This window comes from Oryx dammah, unplaced genomic scaffold, assembly GCF_014754425.2.
Source record: "Oryx dammah isolate SB20612 unplaced genomic scaffold, SCBI_Odam_1.1 HiC_scaffold_21, whole genome shotgun sequence".
NCBI lineage: Eukaryota > Metazoa > Chordata > Mammalia > Artiodactyla > Bovidae > Oryx > Oryx dammah.
The window spans coordinates 35617778-35641497 of NW_024070205.1; the positions used below are offsets into that span (position 1 = coordinate 35617778).

At 43.8% G+C, this 23720-nt stretch overlaps 1 protein-coding gene across 14 annotated transcripts in view; it reads right to left on the reverse strand.

The window, feature by feature from the left end:
- RERE (arginine-glutamic acid dipeptide repeats) overlaps positions 1–23720 on the reverse strand; it is a 416989-nt gene that overhangs the window by 34827 nt on the left and 358442 nt on the right. For 9 of the 14 annotated variants that reach the window (XM_040263345.1, XM_040263341.1, XM_040263346.1 and 6 more), the window contains one exon: positions 22828–22908. In XM_040263345.1, coding sequence (XP_040119279.1) covers positions 22828–22908 — 81 coding nt within the window. The other 5 variants (XM_040263354.1, XM_040263350.1, XM_040263355.1 and 2 more) reach the window with 3 other exon arrangements.

Consider the following 23720-nt stretch of genomic DNA (forward strand, 5'->3'; position numbering starts at 1 on the left):
ACTGCTGAGCAACCAAGTAAACCAGAGATGATTTCATCTATAAAAGTTTAATGGACTCAAATTAATTATGGAAACTAATGTCCTGTTAAAAATGGAAACCACATGCATGAGACAGGGTGCTCAGGGCTGGTGCACTGGGATGACCCCAAGGGATGGGATGGGGAGGGAGGTGGAAGGGGGATTCAGGATGGGGAACACATGTACACCCATGGCTGATTCATGTCACTGTATGGCAAAAACCACTACAATATTGTAATAAGCCTCCAATTAAAATAAATAATTTTTAAAAAATGGAAACCACATAAACTGAAGTTTAAAATACCTCAAGAAAAGATATTTAAAATGGAAGACAACTTCCTCAAACACCCTTCATTTTTCTGTGTGTAATTTGAAGGGTTATTGGAAGCTTTGGTCAACAGAAGCTCAAGGCTCCATCTTCTGCCCTGAGAACTGAAGCCAGCCGTGTCACCTGTGACTTAGCCAGACATGATACTCCACAGCACAGCCCAAGGGCAGCCCTTGGTTTCTCATTCTGAAATTTCACATTTCAACGTCTAATTCAAGCTCAGTACTCTACCTGCACAGACAGGACACAAAGCCCAAATCCAACACAGATTCACACAATTCACCTTGGGCACACAACACTGCTACACAGAGCTTTCCCCATTAGTAGCTGAGGAGTATAATGGAAATCTTGATTAAAAGCAAGCCAGGAAAAAATAAAAAAGAAGTAAGCCAGCTAAACATACTAGATAGAATTCTGAATTGCAGTTCTGAGTAACATTTTTCGTTTTTCGGAGTCTCATAACATTTCAGATTTGACAACTAGATACAGGTAAGATCATTTTGACCATCAAATGCTCAATTAGGCCTCACAACTGTGCCAGGATATAAGTCCCACTATCTCCATTTTATAGATGAGAAAACGAAAACACAAAGTCATCAAGTAACTTGTCCAAGGTCAGAGGGAATGGAAAAAGAAACCTATACACGTTTGCCAGAAATTTTATGTAAGAAGGAAGAGGAGGTTACGGAAGAGACAACAAACTCATAAGTCAAGGAATCGCATACCAGGAAGAGAAATGTTTCTATTAACAGCACTCAGTGCTTGAGAGGAGGCATGAGCAAGTCAAAGCAATGACAAGTCTCAGGTCTGGGTCCCAGTTTGGCCAGTTACCTAAGTGCCTCAGGAGACTGTTGTTAAGATGAAATAAGATAAAATATGTGAAACTGGCCTGTAAACCATAAAACCATTAAAACAAGCATATTTATTTCATTTCCACATAGCAGTTGCCACATGGAGTTACACTGGTTTTTCATAGCAGACTATGAACATTTTAAGAGTAGAAGAAAATATCTTACCCATTTTTACACCCTCAGCATCTCCCTAAAAAAAGTCTTCTAGATGGGAACTCAAATGTTTTTTGAGTGACTAGCTGACTGAATAAATAAATGTAAGTAAAATTTATACATTTTCAGGGCCAGTCAGAAAGCATTCAATGTGGAGAGTTTAACTTAGTAAAAAACCTTTAGATAAGGTGTCCAGTACTTCCCTTAATGAGATACTGTTTTACTCTGTCCTCCCTCCAAAATAAATCAAGTACTAGGAAGCTAAAAATAAACTTAATAATACCAAAGAATGAGCAATTTCCTCTTTGGCCTTGTTTGCATTACTAGTTTAGAGAAAAAAGGGAGTCTTATTTCCTGCTCAGCTGTGCAGCCATCTGAGGACACTTGGGGCTGAGGAAGAAGAAGTGGGGGGCAGTGGCGGGGGGGTGGTGGTGGTGGTGGTGCTTGATTTAGAAGAGCAGTGTATTTGCTGAAGACTTTGAACAAGGTGCTTTGAGACACAATGTCAAACTTGCCTGGAGCTTTCTGTAAATAGGTTAATTTCCAAAATTCTTTTGTGGAGGGATGTAAGACATCTGTGTTTCTAAATCAGGAAGGAAAAACAAAAAAGAAAACCAACCTTCAAATGAATGCTTGCAATGGAGTGCACAGAAGGAAGGATTAGAGGCTCAACTGGTTGAGCCGATGAGTTGTTTGGACAGAATTAGACAGTGAAGGCCGAAGCAAAACAGGGACACAGACTGGAGAAGAAAGGCTCCAATGATCACTTTAGCACCCGTGACTCTGCTCCAGGGACCACCAGCCCTCTCTCCTTGCTTAAAGGATGGCCACTCCGCTAACTCCCTCCTCCAGTGGATTCCAGACAACGACCTCGCTTCCGGGGAGACTGGCAGGAGCCTTGAAGCCAGGGCTAAACGCCTTCATGACTCACGAGAAGGCACAGAACAGCCGGGCAAAAGATCTCCTGGTAAACGTCACTTCTTAACTCCTGTCCTCAGGGACACGTGAACTCCCAGCAGTCTGCAGGGAGGCCCAGGGGACTGGGCTCTGAGGGGTCACCTGGGCTCCACTCTGGGACGATGCGGTTTCTGTGTGGCATGAACCTGAAGCCCAGCTTCTAGATCTGAATTCAATGTGAGGTCTGTTGCCCACACCCAAATTCAAAAAGTCAGTCAGGTAGAAAACTGTGATACGAACCTGATTTGAGACATATGAAAACTCACATTAAAACATGCCTGTCCTCCTGGAATCAGCCCCCTGTTCACCGCGTCCTCTGACTTGAGTGATGGAGTCTGGAAGGAATCCAACAGAAGTCTACACACTGCTCAGCAACAAGCAGGGTGCTCCTGTCCTTCTCATCAACATGGACAACTAAAGCATCCAGCAGCCTAATAAATTGAGCTTAATTCTAACAATATAAAGTACTGCCCATTGCTCCTCTTTGTAATTATATAATTCTAAAGGCAAAAAGTCAAACTCAAGTTAACTCAAAAAAAAATTTAAGGTGAGATTTGCTTAACGTAAAATTAACTACTTTAAAGTAAACAATTCCAAGGTATTTAGTGCATTCACAAAACCTCTATCAAGTTCCAAAATGCTATCACCTGCCAAAGGAGACCTGCACCCTTGGACTATAAAGTAGTCCAAGTCAAGTTTAAGAAAAAGGAGGAAAAAGCCCTATGATATTCAGTCATTACAGCATTGCTTTCTCCAGGAAGTGTCGGTTTATTCATTTTCAGTAGCATCTTCTAATTTTAAAGGTATGAAGAAATTCAGAAGGTAACGAGGAGAAATAACTACAACTGTGCTTTCCAATGTACCATGTGACTGTACATGCCCAGTGAGGCAGCCATGGCGTGTCCTCCCTGGGAGGAAGCACCAACAGCTGACACTCTCGGAAGATGCACCGTGTGACAGATACTGCCGCAGAAACAGCCTGGCGCAGCAGTGGACTGGCACTCTGCAGCCTCACTGTCCGGGCTCAAGTGCTGCTTCAGCGTGAACTGTGCCGCTATCTGCCTTGATTTCCTCATGAGTTACATGAAAATAGCACTTACCTCAATAGTGAACACACACCTCAGTAGCTGTTCTGGAGGTTCATCTGTTTAAGTGCTTAGAATAGTGCCCTCACAGAATGAGAGCTCAATTCAGATAACCTGTAATCACTGTTGCCTGCCTTATTTAACTTCCACTATAACTCCTTCAAAATACTAAGATCACAGCATCCGGTCCCATCACTTCATAGCAAATAGATGGGGAAAAAGTGGAGGCAGTGACAGATTTTATTTTCTTGGGCTCCAAGAAATCTCTTGGGACGGTGACTGCAGCCACAAAATTAAGACAACTGCTTCTTGAAAGAAAAGCTATGACAAACCTAAACAGACCTGTATAAATCAAAGTTAGGCCTGTATAATCAAAGTTAGTTTTTCCAGTAATCATGTATGGGATGTGAGAGCTGGACCATAAGGAAGGGTTAATGTGGAAGAAACGATGCTTCTGAATTGTGGTGCTGGACAAGACTTACAAGAATCCCCTTGACAGCAAGATCAACCCAGTTAATCCTAAAGGAAATCTACCCTGAATATTCATCAAAATGAATTCATTCATTGGAGCTGAAGCTCCAAGATTTGGCCACCTGATGCAAAGAGCCGACTCACTGGAAAAGATCCTGATGTTGGAAAAGACTGAAGGAAGGAGAAGGCGGGGACAGAGAATGAGATGGTTGGATGCCATTACCAACTCAATGGATGTGATTTTGAGCAAACTCCCGGAAATAGTTAAGGACAGAGATGTCTGGCGTGCTACAGTCCATGGGGGTCACAAAGACATGGACACTGACCAACCAACCAACAATGACTCCTTGAGGGAGGTTCTAACTGAGCCCCCATCTTACTAGGTGGTGATGGTTCAGTTGCTAAGTCGTGTCCAACTCTTGAGACCCCATGGAGCCTGCCAGGCTCCTTGGTCCATGGAATTTCCTAGACAAGAATACTGGAGTGGGTAGCCACTCCCTTTTCCAGGGAATTTTCCCATGCTTACTAGGGAGGAATCTAAATTGTCTAAAACCTGAGAGACTTACCAAAAGCCCCCAGGTGATGAGTGGGAGAGCTGGGCTATGACCCAGACTTCAAGTTTAGTTTGCTTAAAGACTAGGCTTTCTACCACAGAAAATATTTACCAAAATCATGTATGAGAATGAAAATGCAAAAAACTCAATATATCTGAAATCTTGTAATCAAAAGGCAGAGAACCTAACTTTGCTCTTCAGTTTAATGCTTGTTCAGTTTTCTAAGGGCTTCCCTGGTGGTTCATATAGTAAAGAATCTGCCTGTTCAATCCCTGGGTTGGGAAGATCCCCTGGAGAAGGAAACGGTGACCCACTCCAGTATTCTTGCCTGGGAAATCCCATGGATAGAGGAACCTGATGGGCCTACAGTCCCTGGAGTCACAGAGTCAGATACGTCTGAGCGACTAACACACACAGTTCTCTAAGCCATGGGGACTCGTGGTCCTTTGACGTTTATCACGATCAGTTCCTGGGTCTTCTGGTCTTTAACATCTTCCCTGAACACTATCCACTAACTTCAACAAGCACATTTCCATCCTCACAACCTTCTGAAATTTGTCCTTTCTGATTTCAGGCTCTTTGTTCTCCAATTCATACTGATCTTCAAAAAGACTGACCTCAGACTTCAACTGTAAGGCAGTATTAGCTATTTCTCGAGCAACTATGTGCAAGACAATATGACAGAGACAAATACATATGAGCTAGACAGTCCTGGCCTTCAAGGGTTCAGTCCAAAAAAAAGAAGGCTGAAGATGTTAATTCTATAAGACCAAACAGAGCCAGACAAATGCCCTCAGAGGGGCACATAATTCGGCTGGGGGCTCAAAGGAGGGAGAGGGCATAGGAATCACATCCTCCTATACAGCAGGTCCTTGTTGGTTATCTGTTCTATATATAGTGGTGTGCCTCTGTTAATCTCAAATTCCTAATTTATCTCCACCCAAGCCACATTTCCTCTGGTATCGTAAATTTGTCTTCTATGTCTGTGAGGCCGGTTCTGTTTTGTAAGTAACTTCATTTGTATCATTTTTTAGATTTCATAACAGAGATCATATGACATTTCCCTTTCTGTCTGACTTACTTCACTTATATGACAATCTCTAGGTCCATCCATGTTGCGGCAAATAGTATTATTTTTTATGGCTGAGTACTATTCCACCGTGTGTGTGCATATACCACACACAATGGTCATCTGGCAATGGACACACAGGACGCTCCCATATCTTGCCTATTATAAATAGTGCTACTCTGCGTATTGGGGTGCACTTACCTTTTCAAATTAGTGTTTCTGCTTTTTCTGGATATAAGCCCAGGAATAGGACTGCTGGATCATATGGTAGCTATTTTTAGCTTTTTAAGGAACCTCCATACTGTTCTCCGTAGTGGCTGCACCAATTTACATTCCCATCAACAATGTAAGAGAGTTCCCTTTTACCCATACCCTCTCCAGCATCTATAATTTGTAGACTTTTTGATGATGGCCATTCTGACCGGTGTGAGATGATACCTCATTTTAGTTTTGATTTGCATTTCTCTAATAATTAGCAATGTTAAGCATCTTTTCATGTGCCTGTTGGTCATCTGTATGTCTTCTTTGGAGGAGTGTCTATTGAGCTATTCTGCCCATTTTTTGATTGGGTTGCTTTTTTTATATTGAGATTGGTATTTAATACTGACATTGGTATTTTTAGTCTATTACATTTTCTACTTGGTTATTGTTGGTCCACAGGAACATGGATGATTTTAATCTTTTAACTATAGCAGTTTCCTTCTATTTTGATTTGTTCTATAATTAAGTCTAGCTTTTCAATGTAGTTAAACATATCAGTTGCAAATCACAGTTTTGTCTCTTCTATTCCTTGTGTCTAGATGTCTTGTACGCTTTGTCTGATGACATTATATACAAATTTGAGTACACTTCTCATCTTAGTGATGACAGTTTGAACATCTTTATTTTAAATGAAATACATAAAATTATCACTTTTAAATATGATGCTTAATGTAGGTATTTGGTAGGTACTCGTTTTGAGATTAAGATTTCTTACTACAGTTGACCCCTGAACAACATGGGTTTGAAGTACACGGAGTCACATATATGGGATTGTTTTCACAGTAAGTATTACAGTACAACATCATTTGAGAGTGGCTCAGTCCACAGATGGAGAGGAGCCGTGCACATGGAGGACCAACTGTAAGTTATACGCAAATTTTCCACTGTGAGGAGGGTTGTTGCCCCCAACCATCTCCCCACTGTTCAAGCGTTACCTGTCTTCCCGGATGCCAAGAGTTGTTACTATGCAGAACGTTACAATTTACTGCATGCCTTTTTACACAACTGTTTAATTGTATCTCCCAGCCCACATGCGCTTCTTGACTGCGATTCTGTCACTCGTCCATCAAAAGACAGTCTCATTTTCCTCTTCTGAATCTGAACTGGCCTCAGTAATTTGTTTGTAACCAATATAATGTGGTAGAAATGATGGCAGGACATCTAAATCGATGTCAGAAAGGGCCATGTAACTCTGCCTCGCTTTCCTGAAGAGCCAGCCAGCACGCTCCAAGAAGCCCAAGCCCAGTATAACCACAGTGGTACTCCCGCTGACGGTGCCCATCAAGCCCAGCCTCAGAGACAATTCTGTCATCACAGCCAGGATGAGCTGTGAGCTCCCAGCATCACTCCCAGCCATCCATGTCTTCCCAGCTGAAGGCTCAGAAAGACAGAGCAACGACAATCACCCTCACAGTCTGCTGAACCACAGGGCCCATGAACACAGTCCAATGGCTGCTTTAAACCACTGAGTCGGGGTGGGGAGCTACGTCATGCAGCGGTGCGTAACTGAGGTGAAACTATCCTTGCGTTCCTGGGATAAACCCTGCTGGATCACTATGTAGAGCTTTTAATACACTGTTCAGTTCTGATGAGTAATCAGAACGTTTTGTTTCTATTTATGAAGTGAGAAACTGGGCCCTGTTTTAAAGGTATTGACACCAGCACATAGGTTACTAAAAAATGGAACACATCTTAGGCAGAACCTCTTGCCTGCCTCAAAGTGTCTAACCTATGGGTCCTTCCATTGCAGAAGGGGGAAGGAGGGTCTGGCCTGGGTAGGGAAGCAAATCCTGAGGGTGCTATAAAGCATTGTCAGAGAAAGGGGGCAAGAGGTCTGCAACTTACCCTCAAATAGTTCAGGGTGAAAAAACCACATAGGCTTTTAAAGGAAGAACGAAAAAGGTAGAGTTGAAAGCGATGCAATAAAATGTTAACATCTGGGGAATCTGAGTAAAGGATATATGGGAATTCTTGATATTATTCTTGCAATCTTTCTTTGGAAGTTTGAAATTAATTCAAACTAAAAGGTTTAAAAGGGAACTGTGCATAGAAAAACCCTAACATTTTATGCATGTGATACTGCAGTTTAAAAAACTGTCTGCGAGAGAAGAAAGGAAGAGCTGGGAATAATTAGAATAGTTGGAGATTTCTATTCCTTTTAGTCCAAATAGATTCTTTAAAAATCTAAGAGGTATCGTTTACATATATAACTTTAGGCCAAATTTTCAGCTCGAGCAAGAACAAGTTCACAGGACTCTGGGAGAAGGAATGAAGAGAAACACAATCACCCTATACAGCCCTCCATTAGCTCCAGAGACACTTAGACACAAAAGCTAAGCCTCACAAACGGACTCCATCAAAGCAGGGCAACAGTGACGCTGGTGAGAAGCGCAACACTGATGGCAAGTTCCTAATCGGGAGGAACCAGTCTGGGGGTGCTGTCTGCGGAGTCTAGGGGGACCAGGGTGAGCTAGACACAGGCTCACACGGGTTCAGTGCAGAGTCTGGAAAAGATGAAGTTGTGTGGCCGTGAGCAAGCTCCACCTTCTCCTGTGACAGGACTGACAGGCTCCCAGGACCTAACCCAGAGGGAAGCAGGACCAAATTTTTCCCAAGAGAAAGAGACTGAGCACATTCTGGGGGCAGTGATCAAAGAGCACCTCCAGCACAGGGCTGGCGCCAGCTCACCCAGGGCTGCATGCCAGCCGCTCCGGGACACAGGGGGGATTTCAGGTCCCCATGCTTCACCACTGCAGACTGGCCAAGGAACCCTGCTGTGAATAAAGCTCCTCTATGGTAATAAAGTCTCCCTTTCCTCCTATAAAAAGCAACCATGGCCCCAAAGGCAAGCACCCACACCACCAAGGCTCTACCCTGGGCTCACCCCAACTCCCGCCCTGCCTGTGAGGTCCCCCTGGGGTGGGGGTGCCTCAGTTTCCTTCCCTTCAGCAATACCGCAGCCCCCCCTCCCCAGCAGGGGTAATGGGGGGAGCCAAGCAGCAATGTCTGTAAAGTGCTCTCATTTGTAAGGATGAAAAGAGCTATAAATCCACAGTCACAGGGGCACTAAAGCTGCAACGACTTCTTTCTTTTGAAACGGAGAACCACAAGGAGGATCAAAGGAGTGTCTGTTGACTGCTGCTCTGGGGGCCTCCTCCCCCAGCACCTGAAAGAAACCCCAGAGAGGCCTACCATGATTTTCAGCTTAACAAAATCTCAATACAAGTTGAACCATGGCTTCCTGGAACACCCTGAGTAGAAGAAACAGGGGCAGCGGGCGGGGGGACCGACAGAGCTTGCATACGTGAAAGCAGGAGTTAAAAGGAGAAGGCCTGGGAGAAGTCTTGTGAGGAAGAAACGGAAACACAGAGGGAAAGGTTGCTTCCCCAGGTCTCTTTCTTCACAGAAGCTCGGCACGGTGACCCAGCAAGGGCTGCAGCAGCTTGCACAATAAAATGCTTAACCTTGGCTAAGTTAACCTTCTTAGCCATAAAAAAGGGGAGGGGAATGGGGACAAAAATCAAGCTTACGGGAAATAAACTTAATCAAAGCTGAACTGTAACAAAGGGCACCAGAAACATTCCTACTGCAGCACATCCCACAGGCTGGCCAAGAGCCCGGAATTTTCATCATAACTTTTCAAACAGGGAGAGAAGGAAAAAAAAAAACAAAACTCAAAAGCATTATCAAGGCCCCAACCCAGGATACCTCGCTGTAGAACCAAAATTTGTGAGAGGTCAGCCTTTCAGGGAGTCAAAAACCCAGCATGTGGAAACCGGCAGGCCTTTATATAGTGGGAGGGGCTCTTAAACCAACTACTGTTCCGCACTGAAGTCTCAGAGCTTCACAGACCATTAAAGGTTTCTGAACCACAGAGAAAGGAGGGCAGAGTTAAGGAAATAAATCAAAAGTTCCTCTGGGATGCACGAATGCCTACTCGGAACAGGCTTTCAGCACGAATATCCTCCACGTTAAACAACAGGGAGGACTTTTCAAAATAAAAGCAGAAAAGAGATTAATTCTGTTATAAGCAACACACTTTCTTTCTGGCTTAAAGGCTATGTGTGCTATAAAAAAATGACTCCCGCAGAGTGCTGGGGGGAAGGGGGGCTGGGCTGAAGGCGGGTGGGGTGGGGGGCTGCGGGGGGGGGGCGCTGGTGCAGTGAAGGAAAACAAGAAGTGAGCAGAAAAACAAATAGAGAAACGCCCCAGCTACAGGGTCTGGTAGTATTTTAGGAGCGGGATGTGAGGCAGAGGAATCTCTACCGCATCTATTCCTGGCTAGCCCTGCCTAAGAAACTGAAGGAACTTTCCCATAGCCAGAGGGAGTTCTCTTGCTTTTCCTGTGCTACATACACAGCTGACGGCCTGGGAAATGGGCCATGTCATCCTCAGTGCAGAGCCTGAGGAAGCATCACCTGTCTCAAAACCAGCAGGGGGAGTACAGGAGTATAGCATCTGAGAACAGGAAACGGTCAACCTGATACCTAAGGATCTGTATCCAAGAGACGGGCTGTGAAGCCGAATGACAGACCTTGTTGTTGTTGCTGTTCTGTCACTAAGTCGTGTCTGACTCTGCGACCCCACAGACTGCAGCTTGCCAGGCTTCCCTGTCCTCTACTATCTCCCGGAGTTTGCTCAAATTCATGTCCACTGAGTCCGTGATGCAGCAGAAGTGAACAGATCAAAATGCTGGCTTCTCACTCAGACTGGGTTAGCGGATTACAACAGGTGAGGCTGCCACCCTGGGGTGGGGGTGCACTCGCCACGGAGCACACTGTTGGGGTGTGCCCCAACCAAGCCGGCTTCCCTGGTGGCTCAGTCAGTAAGGAACCTGCCTGCAGTGCAGGAGACCTCGGTTACATCCCTGGGTCAGGAAGATCCCCTGGAAAAGAAAATGGCCACCCACTCCAGTATTCTTGCCTGGAAAATCCCATGAACAGAGGAGCCTGGCAGGATACAGTCCACGGGGTCACAAGAGTCAGACAGGACAAGGGGACTAAACCATCACCACCGACCAATCTGAAAAGAGGGGGAAGGGGTCTGGGGAAGGGTAAGGCTCAATGAAAATTGAAAGTCCAATTTGGAGAACGGACAGCACTCACCAGAGCAATAATTTACCTTGAAACACAGGGCTGGCAGTTTAGTGCACAAACAGCCCCTTCCAGGCTTTATTCCCTGGAGGGACTAGGGAGACCTTCAGCTTTGCTTTCAATCCCTAGGCCTGTCTGCTGAAGGCCTGCTATTTTATCTCCAGCCACGGTTTACCAAACATGCAGTAATGGGCTTGAGGGGTAGTTCATTTGAGGGGTACTACACTTGTGGGGTAGTGCTGACAGGCTCCTGTGGTGGGATCTGGGGCCATGATTGAAGCTAATGGTTTTTCCCACAAGAGAAGAGCCTGCAGCTTCCTGCATGGTTATGCTGTGGTTTGTTACTGGACAACTCTACTCAAGTTTACTCTGGGTGTTAAAATGGCCTTTAACACCATGATGGTTGATCTTAGTGTGCACTGCTGTATCAGGTAATCTTAACACCTTCTCACTGTGGGAAAAGAGAGCCAGGGTAAAGATGCTAACCTCAAGATGTGCATAACTCAACAGACTAAACAAAGCCTGCAATGCGGCTTTCTGTTATGCTAGGAAGTATGCCCTGAAATAAGCACAGGTGCCTGCCTCCGGGCAAGAGGGAGGGGCCAGGTGAGGAAGGGGTGGGGCCCAGGGACAGCTGGGCAAAGACAAGGCAGCCCCTCAGCTCCCCAAGCTGAGTACCCAAGGTATGGGGTGGACCCAACTTGCACAATCTGGAGCCCTGACCCATCTGAGAGCCCTCTGAGGAGGGTCAACCTCCAAAGGTGAAGTGATTCCAATTCCTGCTCAATGAAAGGAAGGCGTTTCAAACGATAGACCTGTCCAAAAACCATCTTAAACCGCATTTTAAGGGTCCACTGTCACTGGGCTCTCAGGAGCAGTGAAGTGCGGTCTTTGGGAATGCTCCAGAGGGATTTGGTATTTGGAAAATTCCTCAGCAGGGATACTTCAAGGACTTCCTCTGGCAAGACATTTCAAACAAGTTTTTTAACATTTAAAACACCTAGCCCTCAAACAGCTTCCAGTCCTCCAGGCACATCTTCCAGGAGGCATGCTCTTCCTGTGGCACCACGCATGGTCCACAGCATGCAGGCTAGCACTAGGGTTCATGCTGACATGCACTACGGTGGGAGCAACCACCGGGACCGAGCAGAAACCCTGCCCTCATCTCCTGACACCCAGAGGGCTGGCGGAACAGGCTGATCAACTGTGTGAGGACTAAACCACAAACTGTATACATCCTCACTACCTAGATGCCGGAAGTCACTGATTTCTAGAAAAATGTCCTAACAACGTTAGGTATTTATAGACACAGCATTTGGGAAATCAGTGATTAGAACAGAACACAGTACAAAAGAAAACAGTATGCTTTAGTCTGAGTCTAAAAGACAAATAGACTGGACATATGCTGCTAAGTCACTTCAGTCATGTCCACTTCAGTCATGTCCGACTCTGTGTGACCCCCTAGACGGCAGCCCACCAGGCTCCCCCGTCCCTGGGATTCTCCAGGCAAGAACACTGGAGTGGGTTGCCATTTCCTTCTCCAATGCATGAAAGTGAAAAGTGAAAGGGAAGTGGCTCAGTTGTGTCCGACTCTTCGCGACCTCATGGACCACAGCCTACCAGACTCCTCTGTCCATGGGATTTTCCAGGCAAGAGTACTGGAGTGGGGTGCCACCGCCTTCTCTGGACTGGACACATGGGTGGGTGCATATTCTTAAATTTTAAATTTGTACACTTTAATATGAATACAAGATGGCTATATTAGAATCACTCTGTCCTTTAACTGGATCATTCTGTCTAAACATCTGGTAGACATAATATGGTCAGAGAAACACAGACTTTTCTCCTGAGTCACCTGACAGGCTTAGACCAAAAATAGGGCTTCAAGTTTTGATAAGTAAATTTCAGTCCAGAGGACAGAGCAAATGTAGAAATTTATTTTAAAAGTTTTGGGAATTCCCTGGCAGTCCAGTGGTTAGGACAGAGCCTGGGTTCACTCCCTGGTCAAGGAACTGTAAGCCTTACACTGTAGCCCCAAAAAAGTTATGTTTTGCTTTTTATCCAACTCTCTCCAGAATGTCTGCAGTTCACCTGCTGCTGGTTTTACTCTGCTGCTGGTGTGTTTACAGATTCACAGGGCTGATTTCCTTTTGAATTCAGTTATCACACAAGTTCCATATTTTCCCTCCAAAACTTAAACACCTCTCTCGACAACTCAAGGGTACAAACCTCTGACCTGGCTCAATGTACCTCATTAACACATTCCCAAAACAGCATTTGTGGGAAAATAAATCAAGTTCTGATGTTAGGAGGCATGTGCCTACATCAGTAATCACCAAATCCCAGAGGCAAGGGACCTACACTGCTTCCAGCCCTCGAAAATAATCAAACACACCAAAGTCACCATTTCTTGCCAAACTCAAGAAAAATCCAAACTCCTGCACTTGGGAACAAAAGAGACAATAGCTGCAGCTGAAAATACATAACCAAACATCACAGGAAAAACTTCAACTTAATACTGTTCAAAACATCCCCAGTGGTGTTTCACTCATATGGCAAAGACACAGGATAAAAATTCCAGACTGTTTTCAAGATAATAAAACAGCATATGATGGTGACTCACTAACTGACTAAAAGGAAGAAAAAATAAATAAATCCACAAACAGTCACAAGAACCTTGCAAAGCTGCAAAGATCTGGCAACACTGAACCTCCTCCACCTTAATTGGCTCTCACCTCCAGTACACACACATACACACACACGCACAGACACACATGCACAAATAGACACAGGCACACACTCTACGTTTTGAAGCCAAGCTGCAATTGGCTAATGGCTTACTCTACTGCTTAAGACAATATTTTATTCTTGACTCGCTCAATAAACCTGCTGAGAAAAATAAACAATGGGTTTCAATCTTATAAATAATCTAGAAAACAGAATTGCTGTGCAAATAGTAGAGTTGATTTACTGCCCATGATAAACAGAACAGGGAAGTCCAATGTGCACCGTGAACCCCGAGCCACAGTCTTACTATCCTGGGACAGAGTTAATACGGATCCCCGTCCCTTACATGGTGGAAGGCCTGGGATGTCCAGGGTTTACCCGGTCTTTAAAAGAGCATCTAAGCAGATCATGAAAACCAACACAAAGAGCAAAAGATGAGGAGGACTTTTCCTTTAATACATTGAGAGCTTTTAAGCTTTTAAGACACAGGTACACACACAATGCATTTCTATCCCAACATTCACATATGTGTGAACATATACACACACACTTCATTTTGAATAAATATTAAATCAGGGCCTGTTATAGGGCACTAAAGGTGAATAGAGAGGTATTAAAATGAGATCCCTGCCCAGAAGGCCTTACATTCTGTATAAATATACAGATGCATGTATATGTGCAGAAAAGAAATGCATTAGTGAAAAAAGGAAGCAGAGTCTACAGGCCAAAACTAAAACAAAAGAAATTAGTATTTTTAAAGGGCAGAAAGACATAATTTCGCTGAGAGAAGTTGGGCTCTTTGGGTAACGGCCGCCAGCCCATAGAGAAAGAGGCCCACGTGGCTTTTGCAGACGTGAACCTCACACAGAACTCCACAACCAAGCTCAGGATCCTGGCAGCGACAGCAGCCCCAGAACCTTCCAGGAAAGAACACAAAGCTACCACCTCTTCACTAGGCTGTGAACTGCAGTAGGGGAAGCATCCATTCATGCATCCCAGATATCCCACAGTACACAGGTCTTGGGTACCAAGGTTCCCCAAAAACCTTCTCTCCAAACACTCTTAATCTTGCCAGGTTGTGAAGGTAATTCAGTTTCCTCAAAGGCCAAATCCTGGGAATTACAGTGCCACCATATAGAGGATTCAGAAGGACTTGAAGAGAAGAATTGTATTTACAAAGTGGAAAAAATAACAAAGGTCATTAAAATGGAAACTTAATAATTAAACATCTCCAAAAGAAAACAGAGCTTAATGGAATCTTAGTGTCCCAAGCAAGTCTCTTGTGCTTGCCTTTACTATTTCCAAAATACAACTGGCTTTCAAATTACACACAACAGAAAACATTTTTCAGGGGCGAGGCATCCTGCCCACCACTGGTGAGCAGCTGTGAATGAGACCAAGGTGAAGGTTTCAAAACATCATGTTTCAAAACAATACAATTAATTTTTACTCTATTTTCCTGAATATTACTCATTGGCATAATTTCAGGTAAGATTAAAATGAATCAAAAAAACCAATTATTTAAGAATTATGATTGCTGATACATTTTAAAACTTATTTTTAATGTCACTTTTTAACAGACAAGATTTATTTTTTAAAAAACATCAGCAAACTGGATTTTCAAAGTTAGGATGGGGTCACGTCTTATTAAGGCTTAAAAAAAATCCACTCAAAATATAAAATATGAGCTCCAAGGAGATAAACACACTGACTATAACCACAACTTAAAGTCTTCTTAAAGACCCTTCAGACCTTCCATTTGCTTTACTAGCGAATAAAATAAATGAGTCTATTTAAGCCTTAAAAGTCACAAATGTTTTCATCTTAAAGGTCACCAGGTAACCAAGACCCACCAAATCATAAGAAATATATGTCAGCAAATGACAACAGCAAATGAACAACTGATGCTTAAAAGCTGTGTTCAATATCAGAAGTCCATGGTGTTTTTCATTTGAGTGCAGTTTCTACAAGCAATAGATGCCATGAAACTAAAGCACTCTCTCTCATGCCATTCTCACCAGTCCTAATGGTTCCAAAGACAGGTTAAGATGTTTACACTGGGAACAGAAAATATCCAAGACCCTTGGTTTAAAAAGTCATCTAATTCTCTGGGAGTTTTGATAGAATCTGTTTAACCTGATGCCACATAAAACTGATTCCAAAAAAAACTAAAAATAATTACTCTAAAAATAAGTAAATAAAAATTTAAAACTCGTCTAATTTTTAAAGACCTCCCTTCCCCCATAACATCAGCAGCAAGTTTCCTACAAGCAAATTTCTTAACTGCTTCAGCCACAAAGGCATCAGCCACTCTCCCTCAGATTTCCCTCGTCAAAACTGCCCAGTCCAATATCCATACAGTTTAGACTCTCAACAAATAGAGCCAAGGCTCTGCTCCATTTTAATGGGAACAACTATAGGATCGAAGTACTTGCTGCCAAAATGCAGTGCCTGTTTATATGGGAGATCACTTCTGCCTTGAATGGAAAATCCCAACTATTTGTGTCTACCCCAGGACAACTTACTAAGGGAAAGAAAGGTATGGCACGTATCAGTCCTCGCACCTACTTCCTGCCAACCTCTCAAAATATTTATGTTTCTCCTTCACATATTGGGGTTCCAGTGAAAGAAACACCTAAAAACACTGTAGTGTTAAACATGCAAACATTATATTAATAGGCAATGGTAATCCTTCCACATGAAAGGGTTTCTATTTGAAACAAGTAGGGGTTACTCTACCTAACTCACTATGGTGAAGGTGAAGTCGCTCAGTCGTGTCCGACTCTTTGCGACCCCGTGGACTGTAGCCTACCAGGCTCCTCCGTCCATGGGATTCTCCAGGCAAGAATACTGGAGTGGGTTGCCATTTTTTAGCTAAAACTCACTATGACTGCACGTCAAAAGATAAAGAGGACAACAGTGTTTATATGAAACATGGCATCAAGACTTCCCTGAAGGTCCACTGGTTAGAAATCAGTGCTTTCACTGATGTGGGCTGGGGTGGATCCCTGGTCAGGGAACTAAAATCCCACAGGCGACAAGATGCAGGGCCCCCACCCCCCCCCAAAAAATAGAGGAAATATGGCATGAGTTACAATTGTGTTTCTAGAGGAAAAAAATTGGAAGATGGGAAGAGGGAAGCTGTATCAGGAAATTATATTACTGATAATGAAAATAAGCCCAGGTACTTTTCATTTTTAAAATAGTTTATTTGGCTGCACCAGGTCTTAGGTGAGGCAGGCTGGATACTTGTGGCATGTGAACTCTTAGTTGTGCAAGTGAGAGATCTAGGTCCCTGACCAGGCTTAGCCACTGGACCACCCAGGAAGTTCCCAAATACCTTGAAATACTTTACAATCCTTTGAAAAGGGAAATCAAGCTCTATTTAACAGTGAAATAATCTACAGTTTTAACAGAATGAAAAGAACATTATTTTAAGAATGAATCTGACAGATAGGATTGAGATTCTGCAGGGCCTCACCACTGTAAACAGCAGGGCTTCCTGAACTTTACTTTGCATTCGAATCACCTGAGGCGCTCATTACAATGCAGATTCTACTTCAATAGGAAGGGACAGGAGGCTGTGAGGCTGCAATTTTAACAAGCTCCAGGTGATGAGGATAACACTGGTCTGAGGACCACACTGAGAGCAGCAAGTATACACAGCATTTGCAGTTAAGAGATCTCTGGCTTACAACCAAGTATGTTATGTGGCTATAACACATTGGTGTCCCTCAACAGTATCAACCGATTCAGGAAGTCTACACTTTGTTATATAACATTAGATTAAGCATTAACAAGGTTAGAAAATTGTTTATCTAAGGTTATAACCTGAAGTTAAATAAAACTTCATGCTGAACGTTCAACCTCTTAGTATTAACAGAACCCCAGTTACTCCATCTTATAGCCCTTTCTCAAACGTGGTTCTTCTTTGCTGAGGGAATGTGCTCTATGCAAAAGATACTTTGCCTGAAGAATGGAGCAACTTAACGTTCAGAAGTTAAGCACATACATAGAATTCATTCTCAGAAATGCGGCTGAGAAAGATGGTTGATTTTTCATATTATTTCTCAAATTAAAATTTTAAATCTCCAATACTTTTCATCCTATCACCCAAGGTTAAAAAAAGTCAAAGCATCAAAACCAGCTGGCCCTTCAGTCCCCTTCAAAAAAAAAAAAAAACCAGTAAGTTTTCAATAGAGAAATTCCAGATAAAAGCCTTCCATTTCTACAAACCATTTTTGGCTCCTCACTTTCTGTCCTACTACTTCACTGAATTAGCAAGAACCTTCCTCTCTGGTCTCCACCTTCTTGGTACTACTGCTGGAGAATGCTCAGCTCCCATGCTTTCACCTCTTTTCTCAGAATCCTTTGGTGGGTCCCCAAATTTCACTTTTTGGGGAAAGTGCAAGTTCCCCCTCGCTCCACCTCCAAGTCATAATTCTGGCTCACGTGCCATGGCATCAGCTCATGCAGACTTCTCCCCAACAGCACTCATGGACTTGCTGGGCACGTTTTGCAATTTCCTGTCTCCATGCCTTTGCTCATGGTATTTCCTACAGCTGGAAAGTCGCTTTTCCTCCATCCTTCCAGCCTCAGCCTGTATCCTTCCTTCAAAGCTCAGTTCAAATACCACATCCTCCAATTAGCCTCCCAGAAACCCCCAGCCCCCGTGGTCACTGCGGGGCCTGGCCCTCCACCAGGGCCCTGAGCACAAACTGCCAACCATGCAAATGGCTCACTTTTCCTGCTGCAATGCAGGCTCTTTGCTTCTCTTTACAGACATCTCACCATCACCATGCTCAGTGGTATACAAGATTTTCTAAAATTGAGCTACACAGAATGTTTAGCTAGCTTTGAAAATGGGAAGTGGATGAAAATGAATTTCTAGTATAGTAAATTTTAATGTACCAGTAACTGGGTTGACAACACAAACTTCATCTCTGTTGGGTGAGGTACTCAAAAATAAAACTCAAGAGATGAGAAAGATAGTCCCCTTCTCTGTTCAGAGGCCAATAATCCTCTGGGGTCACCTCTTCTCTCTACCAAGTCAGGGTGGATCAAACTGTCTTCTCAGTAAAGTCGGCTACAGCAGAGACAGGTCACTAAGTTAGCGCTCCCTCCCTGTCTAGATGCAATGCTGGCTGAACTTGTCCATGCCAACAGCCGGCAGAGCTTTACACAAAGGCCAGCCAGGACTCCAGGGACCACCACCCATATGTCAGACACAGAAAGTCCTGGGTTCAAACAAAGGGATGTGCTCAGCGTGAAAGATATATATGTCACCGTCACCTGAATAATCATCTCATGATTTTGAAGAAAACTACAATGTGTAAAAAATCAAACAAAAAATTATTTTGGGACCACCTATTATTTTGTATTATATACAACATGGATTCCTCTCCTAGTAATTAAGATTCAACTCTATTAGGTCTCAACAAGAGATCTTGGTCTTCAGTCATTACATTAGTATCAAAGGTCATGTGATTCATCAATCCAACGATGACACAGCAGTGCTTAAAGCAGAATCCAAGAGGCCTCATTCCCCATCCATTTCTCAGAAGCTCAGCCATGGGGCCCTTGCTGTGATTTATACAAATGTACTCATACCCTAGACTCTGATGTTGTTTAGACCAAACAGTATGTTGACAGAGAAGAGGCATACAGCCAAGGGGAAACTGAGATGCTCAGCAAAAATTCCTTACCATATTTTACTACTTATATACATCCCATAAGCACACTGAGGGAGGCAAACAGTTGTAGAGAAAGCAAGAACTGGAAGAAAGAAGCTACAGGATATTTGCACAACTGTGACGCTAAACTACTGCAATTATACTCCTGCGAACCGTGAGGTTAACATGTAACACCCACTCAACTAAGCCTCTATAAACAGTTGGTTTTCCACAATCACAGCCACTATTCCCACTTCAGTGGGCAGCAGTTTTCAGAGAAACGCCAGATTTAGCTCCTGAGTAATCAACACCAGAAACCAAAAGAGCTGGGGAAGCTGGTCATGACCACCAGCAAGCTCTGAATGCGTGACGGCACCGAATGGCCTGGTGGGGATGGAACTCTCCTCAACGAAGCTCCAAGACGGAGGACTTACACCCTTTTAACCAGGCTGTGCCATCCACACACTGGTTTTCAATGAAAGCGCTTTTCTGTAAGACAGATGAATGAAAAACAGGTAACTTCATTTTATATAGGTTCAATATGTTTACGAGAAGAAAACAAGTCTGTACTTTTCATAGCATTTAGCTACTATTAATATGGGGTAGACAGGAAGAACAATTGTTTGCAAATGTTTTCATGCACCCTTTATAGATCTTATCTCATGTAAATTATCCGAACAATTCTAGAGGCAGAAGCATCAGCCCATTTTACAGACACAGACAATCAAGGACAGAGTGCCTGAGTAATCTGCATAACGCCCTGTGGCAGGTTAAGTGGCAGTTAAGATGGTCTCTGGCACAGCAACAGCCAAAGATGTGCAAACATTTTATAGAGATTAGAATGCCTGCAAAATTCTCATGCAAAGGCACACCATTTTAGAAAAAAATAATTTCCCAGGCCTGGTCAGGATTTGACCTAACAGGATTTGAACCTTCCAATGAACAACTCAAAGCAGACTGCCCAGTTAAGAGATCATCAACTACTACAGTTACCAGTAAGGCCAAGAATAGAACACAGGTCTGCTGACCCTGCGCCCATGCCCAATCAGGCGTGTTCTTTTGGATGCTGACACCCTTCTGAAGTTTCCAGTCAGTTGAGAATAGCAAAGAAATGAGTTAATAATTCTGGTAAATAGAACAGAATATGGAAAGTATTTAGATTAGCAAGATTCACTACACACACACACACACTTTCTTAAAAGGCATGACCATATGAAGATTTCTACCTGAACCAAGAACACGTACCTGAAAATTTTCTCTTCTATTGCAGCAAAAATGAAAAAATAACCTTTGCCCTCCCCTCCCTATGTGTTGTGAATGATTAGCTGAATAGTGTGGCCATGTTGATAACTAAGGAAAATAGAAGATGAGTAGTGCCTCTTGCAGCTGACTAGAATACTTAGATTTATCCTACTACCAACCTCTAATTGCATGCAAAAGCAGCAGGACACTAGGAATGGTTTGCCAATGTCAGCCCTAATCCATTCTCCAGTCCTGCAAATGACTCTCCCGTGATGGTGCCCAGAGGAAGAGGCTGGAAACAGGAAGAGTGCTGGGTGCCAGAAGAGGTGGGAGGTAAGGAGCCACATGGCTGGGGAAACAGGGATGGCAGAGAAGTGATGGGGAAGGGTCTCAGGAAAGAGGCACCTGGAGAAGACCAGAAAACCTGCTCAGAAGGTGGCTGTTCTCAGAACTGAGTCAGACATCACCAGGAAGAAGAAGGGCCAACCAAAAGCAGGAGGAAACACAGATCAGAAGACCCTTTCCTAGGTTAAAGGTCATTCAGCTCCCTTTCCTCAAGGGAGATAAAATGCAAATTGTTTGGCATTTCCAAATGTTAGACACTAGCTTTTAGACTCAAAGCTTAATCTTGCTATTAAGTTTATTTTTTAAGAGAGAAATAAAATAATTGTCAAGGGATAATGTATCAAATTTTTCATGATTTTAAACTTTTTTCACAGAGCACAAGGAGAGAGAAAACTTAGGCTGAGGTCATAATCTGGGCCTTCATGTCAACTCAGATCTATCTCCTCAATGATCTCTTATTTTCATTCCAATCTGGCCAAACCAAAATTCCTGTATTGGGTAAAGTCTTTTTAGGTTTTACTTCAAATAACTGAAATCCACAGAAAACATAAAAGTATTTCATTCACAGCTCCACATTAAATACCTTTTTCCAACCTGTTCTGGAAAAAGTAAAATGTAAGTTGAAAATGTAAGTTGATTATAGATTCATCTCATATTTTATTGTCCATAAAGAGCTTTTTTCCTCTATCCTCAAAATGACCTATCTCAGCATATTCAGATGTATAATAATTATTGAAAGTTTCATCTAATTATGATTGATTAATGCAAACCACAAACAGATATACATGAGGCTATACTTGAAATCTCAGAACCTGCTTCCCTATTATGAGCTCTGTTTATAAGGTGTTGTACAGAAACCATGTCCAGAAACATTTTGTTTAAAAAAAAAAAAAAAAAACCTGAAAAGAATGAAAATTGAATAAGAGGAAATCAATAAACAATACCGAACTAGGAAACCAAAATCCAAACTGCCCCACAGCTTTTGGCATGGATGTTGCTCCCAGAACAGTCTCTTCCTTCCACTACCAAAAGCAGCGGGTGGGGCTGGAAGGTTTGGGGAAAGCAGCAGCTCAAAGCCTAAATATTCACCTCCCATCCCCAGGTCCTAAAGTCACTTCTAGGGCCCATAGACACTGATGAGGCTGGTCCTACTCCACTTCCAGGCTCCCTAGCCAAGGGTTCCCCCACTCTCCTCCAATACCACCTGAAGGAAATTACAGGTACAGTCAGGTAAGACTGAATGAATCTCCTACTGGCATTCTCTCTTTTTTTTTAATTTTAAAATTTATTTATTTTAATTGGAGTGGTATTCTCTTCATGTAACTTCATTCCCAAGATTTCTCAGCAAACCCTCTTGCCCCCAAATTTAGCAAGAGCCGTCATCAGATCTGACTCTCAGCTTTGTGAAGTACCAATGGAATTTTTTTAAGCCTCATTTCAAGCAATTTATAGGCCCCTTGATATCTCTCCAATAAAAAGTACACACTTAAAAAAAGTACAAACTTTTAGGGCTGGAAAATTAGTTAAAACTACTCTTCAAATCACACCAACGTTAAATAAATAAAAGTCCCATGAGGATTTAAAGTATACTGAGCTACAAACTTCTTAGCTCTATTATTTGTTGATGACTTTTGATAATAACCAAATCCAAACTCGTGATAAATGGTATTTTCTATTTCAGCCGCTGTATTTAAAATTAGATGTTAACTTCCCAACACCCCAGGCTCCCCTGCCCCCACCAACCCTCTGATGCCAGAGATTCTTCGGTTCTGAAATCCACTTTCTTCGGGGTGGCGTGAGGGTAAGCATAATTTGTCACTTTACTATCTAGAATTGTGAGCGAAAACCGAAAGTGAAGTAAAACGAATAGGATCCTAGAGACCCGCCTGAGTCTGAGCACAACACAGGGTTAAAGGAAACCATTTCATAAGATCAAGTGCGGAGAAGCAGCAAGAGCGAAGAGGAAAAAAATCAAGTTACATAAAGTCCAATTGTACTCACTGTTTCCTTATTGGGAAGCAGCTCCTTTCTAATTCTGAAGAAGTTCTTGCCGTACTGCCTAAGCCCCTTAACGAAGCGTTTCTGTGATAAAAAAGAAACAACAAATGGGATGTAAAAACCAAAAACAAAACAGGATGTCAGCAAAGCAAAGCAATCTGCAATCAGCAGAACAACAACCGCAAAGAAGTCTGAGCGGGAATGTTGACTGGGGGAATATTTCGGCGACACAGCTGGGACCCCCCGCCCCGCAGGCCTCCGACGGCCTCCATCCGGTCCCCGGTCCCGCAAACCAGACAGGTCTAGGAGGACATCCTGTGTCTGAGGCCACAGGCGATCTGTGCCCTGGGTGCCTCCAGTCTCCGCAGCGGTCCGCGGAGGTATAAACAACGGAGGTATAAATACGCTCCGGGTTTCTTAATCAAGCAGCACAAGTGGTCTCCACCTGAGAACGAAGCTTCCCAGAGTGTCGAGCAGAAGAGGGAAACGCAACCAAACCTGGACACTTTCCTCCAGAAGGGCACTCTAGAGGGTTAAAAGGCCTTTCGTTAACCCCAGGAATTCACCAGCGCGGCGGAAGACCACCGGGGCCCGGACCCCGCCGACCTGCCCCGCCGTCTTGGGCACTAGAAACCGAGCCACCAAAACCCCTGCCCCCTCCCGGCCCCCCTGCCCCCCATTTCCTAAGCGGTCCGGGACTTTCACTTTGCCCCATTCCTCCCGAGCAGCCCCTCCCCGCCGCAGCCGGGCCCTGCCGGCTCCCCGGCCCCCCACCTCGGGCGCGAAGCCGGGTACCGCGCACCGACGCCGGCAGCCACAGGTACCGGGGCTGCGGCGGGCCGCGCTCCGGGTCCCGGCGGCGAGAGGCCGCGCCTGTCACTCGGCTCGTGCTCCAC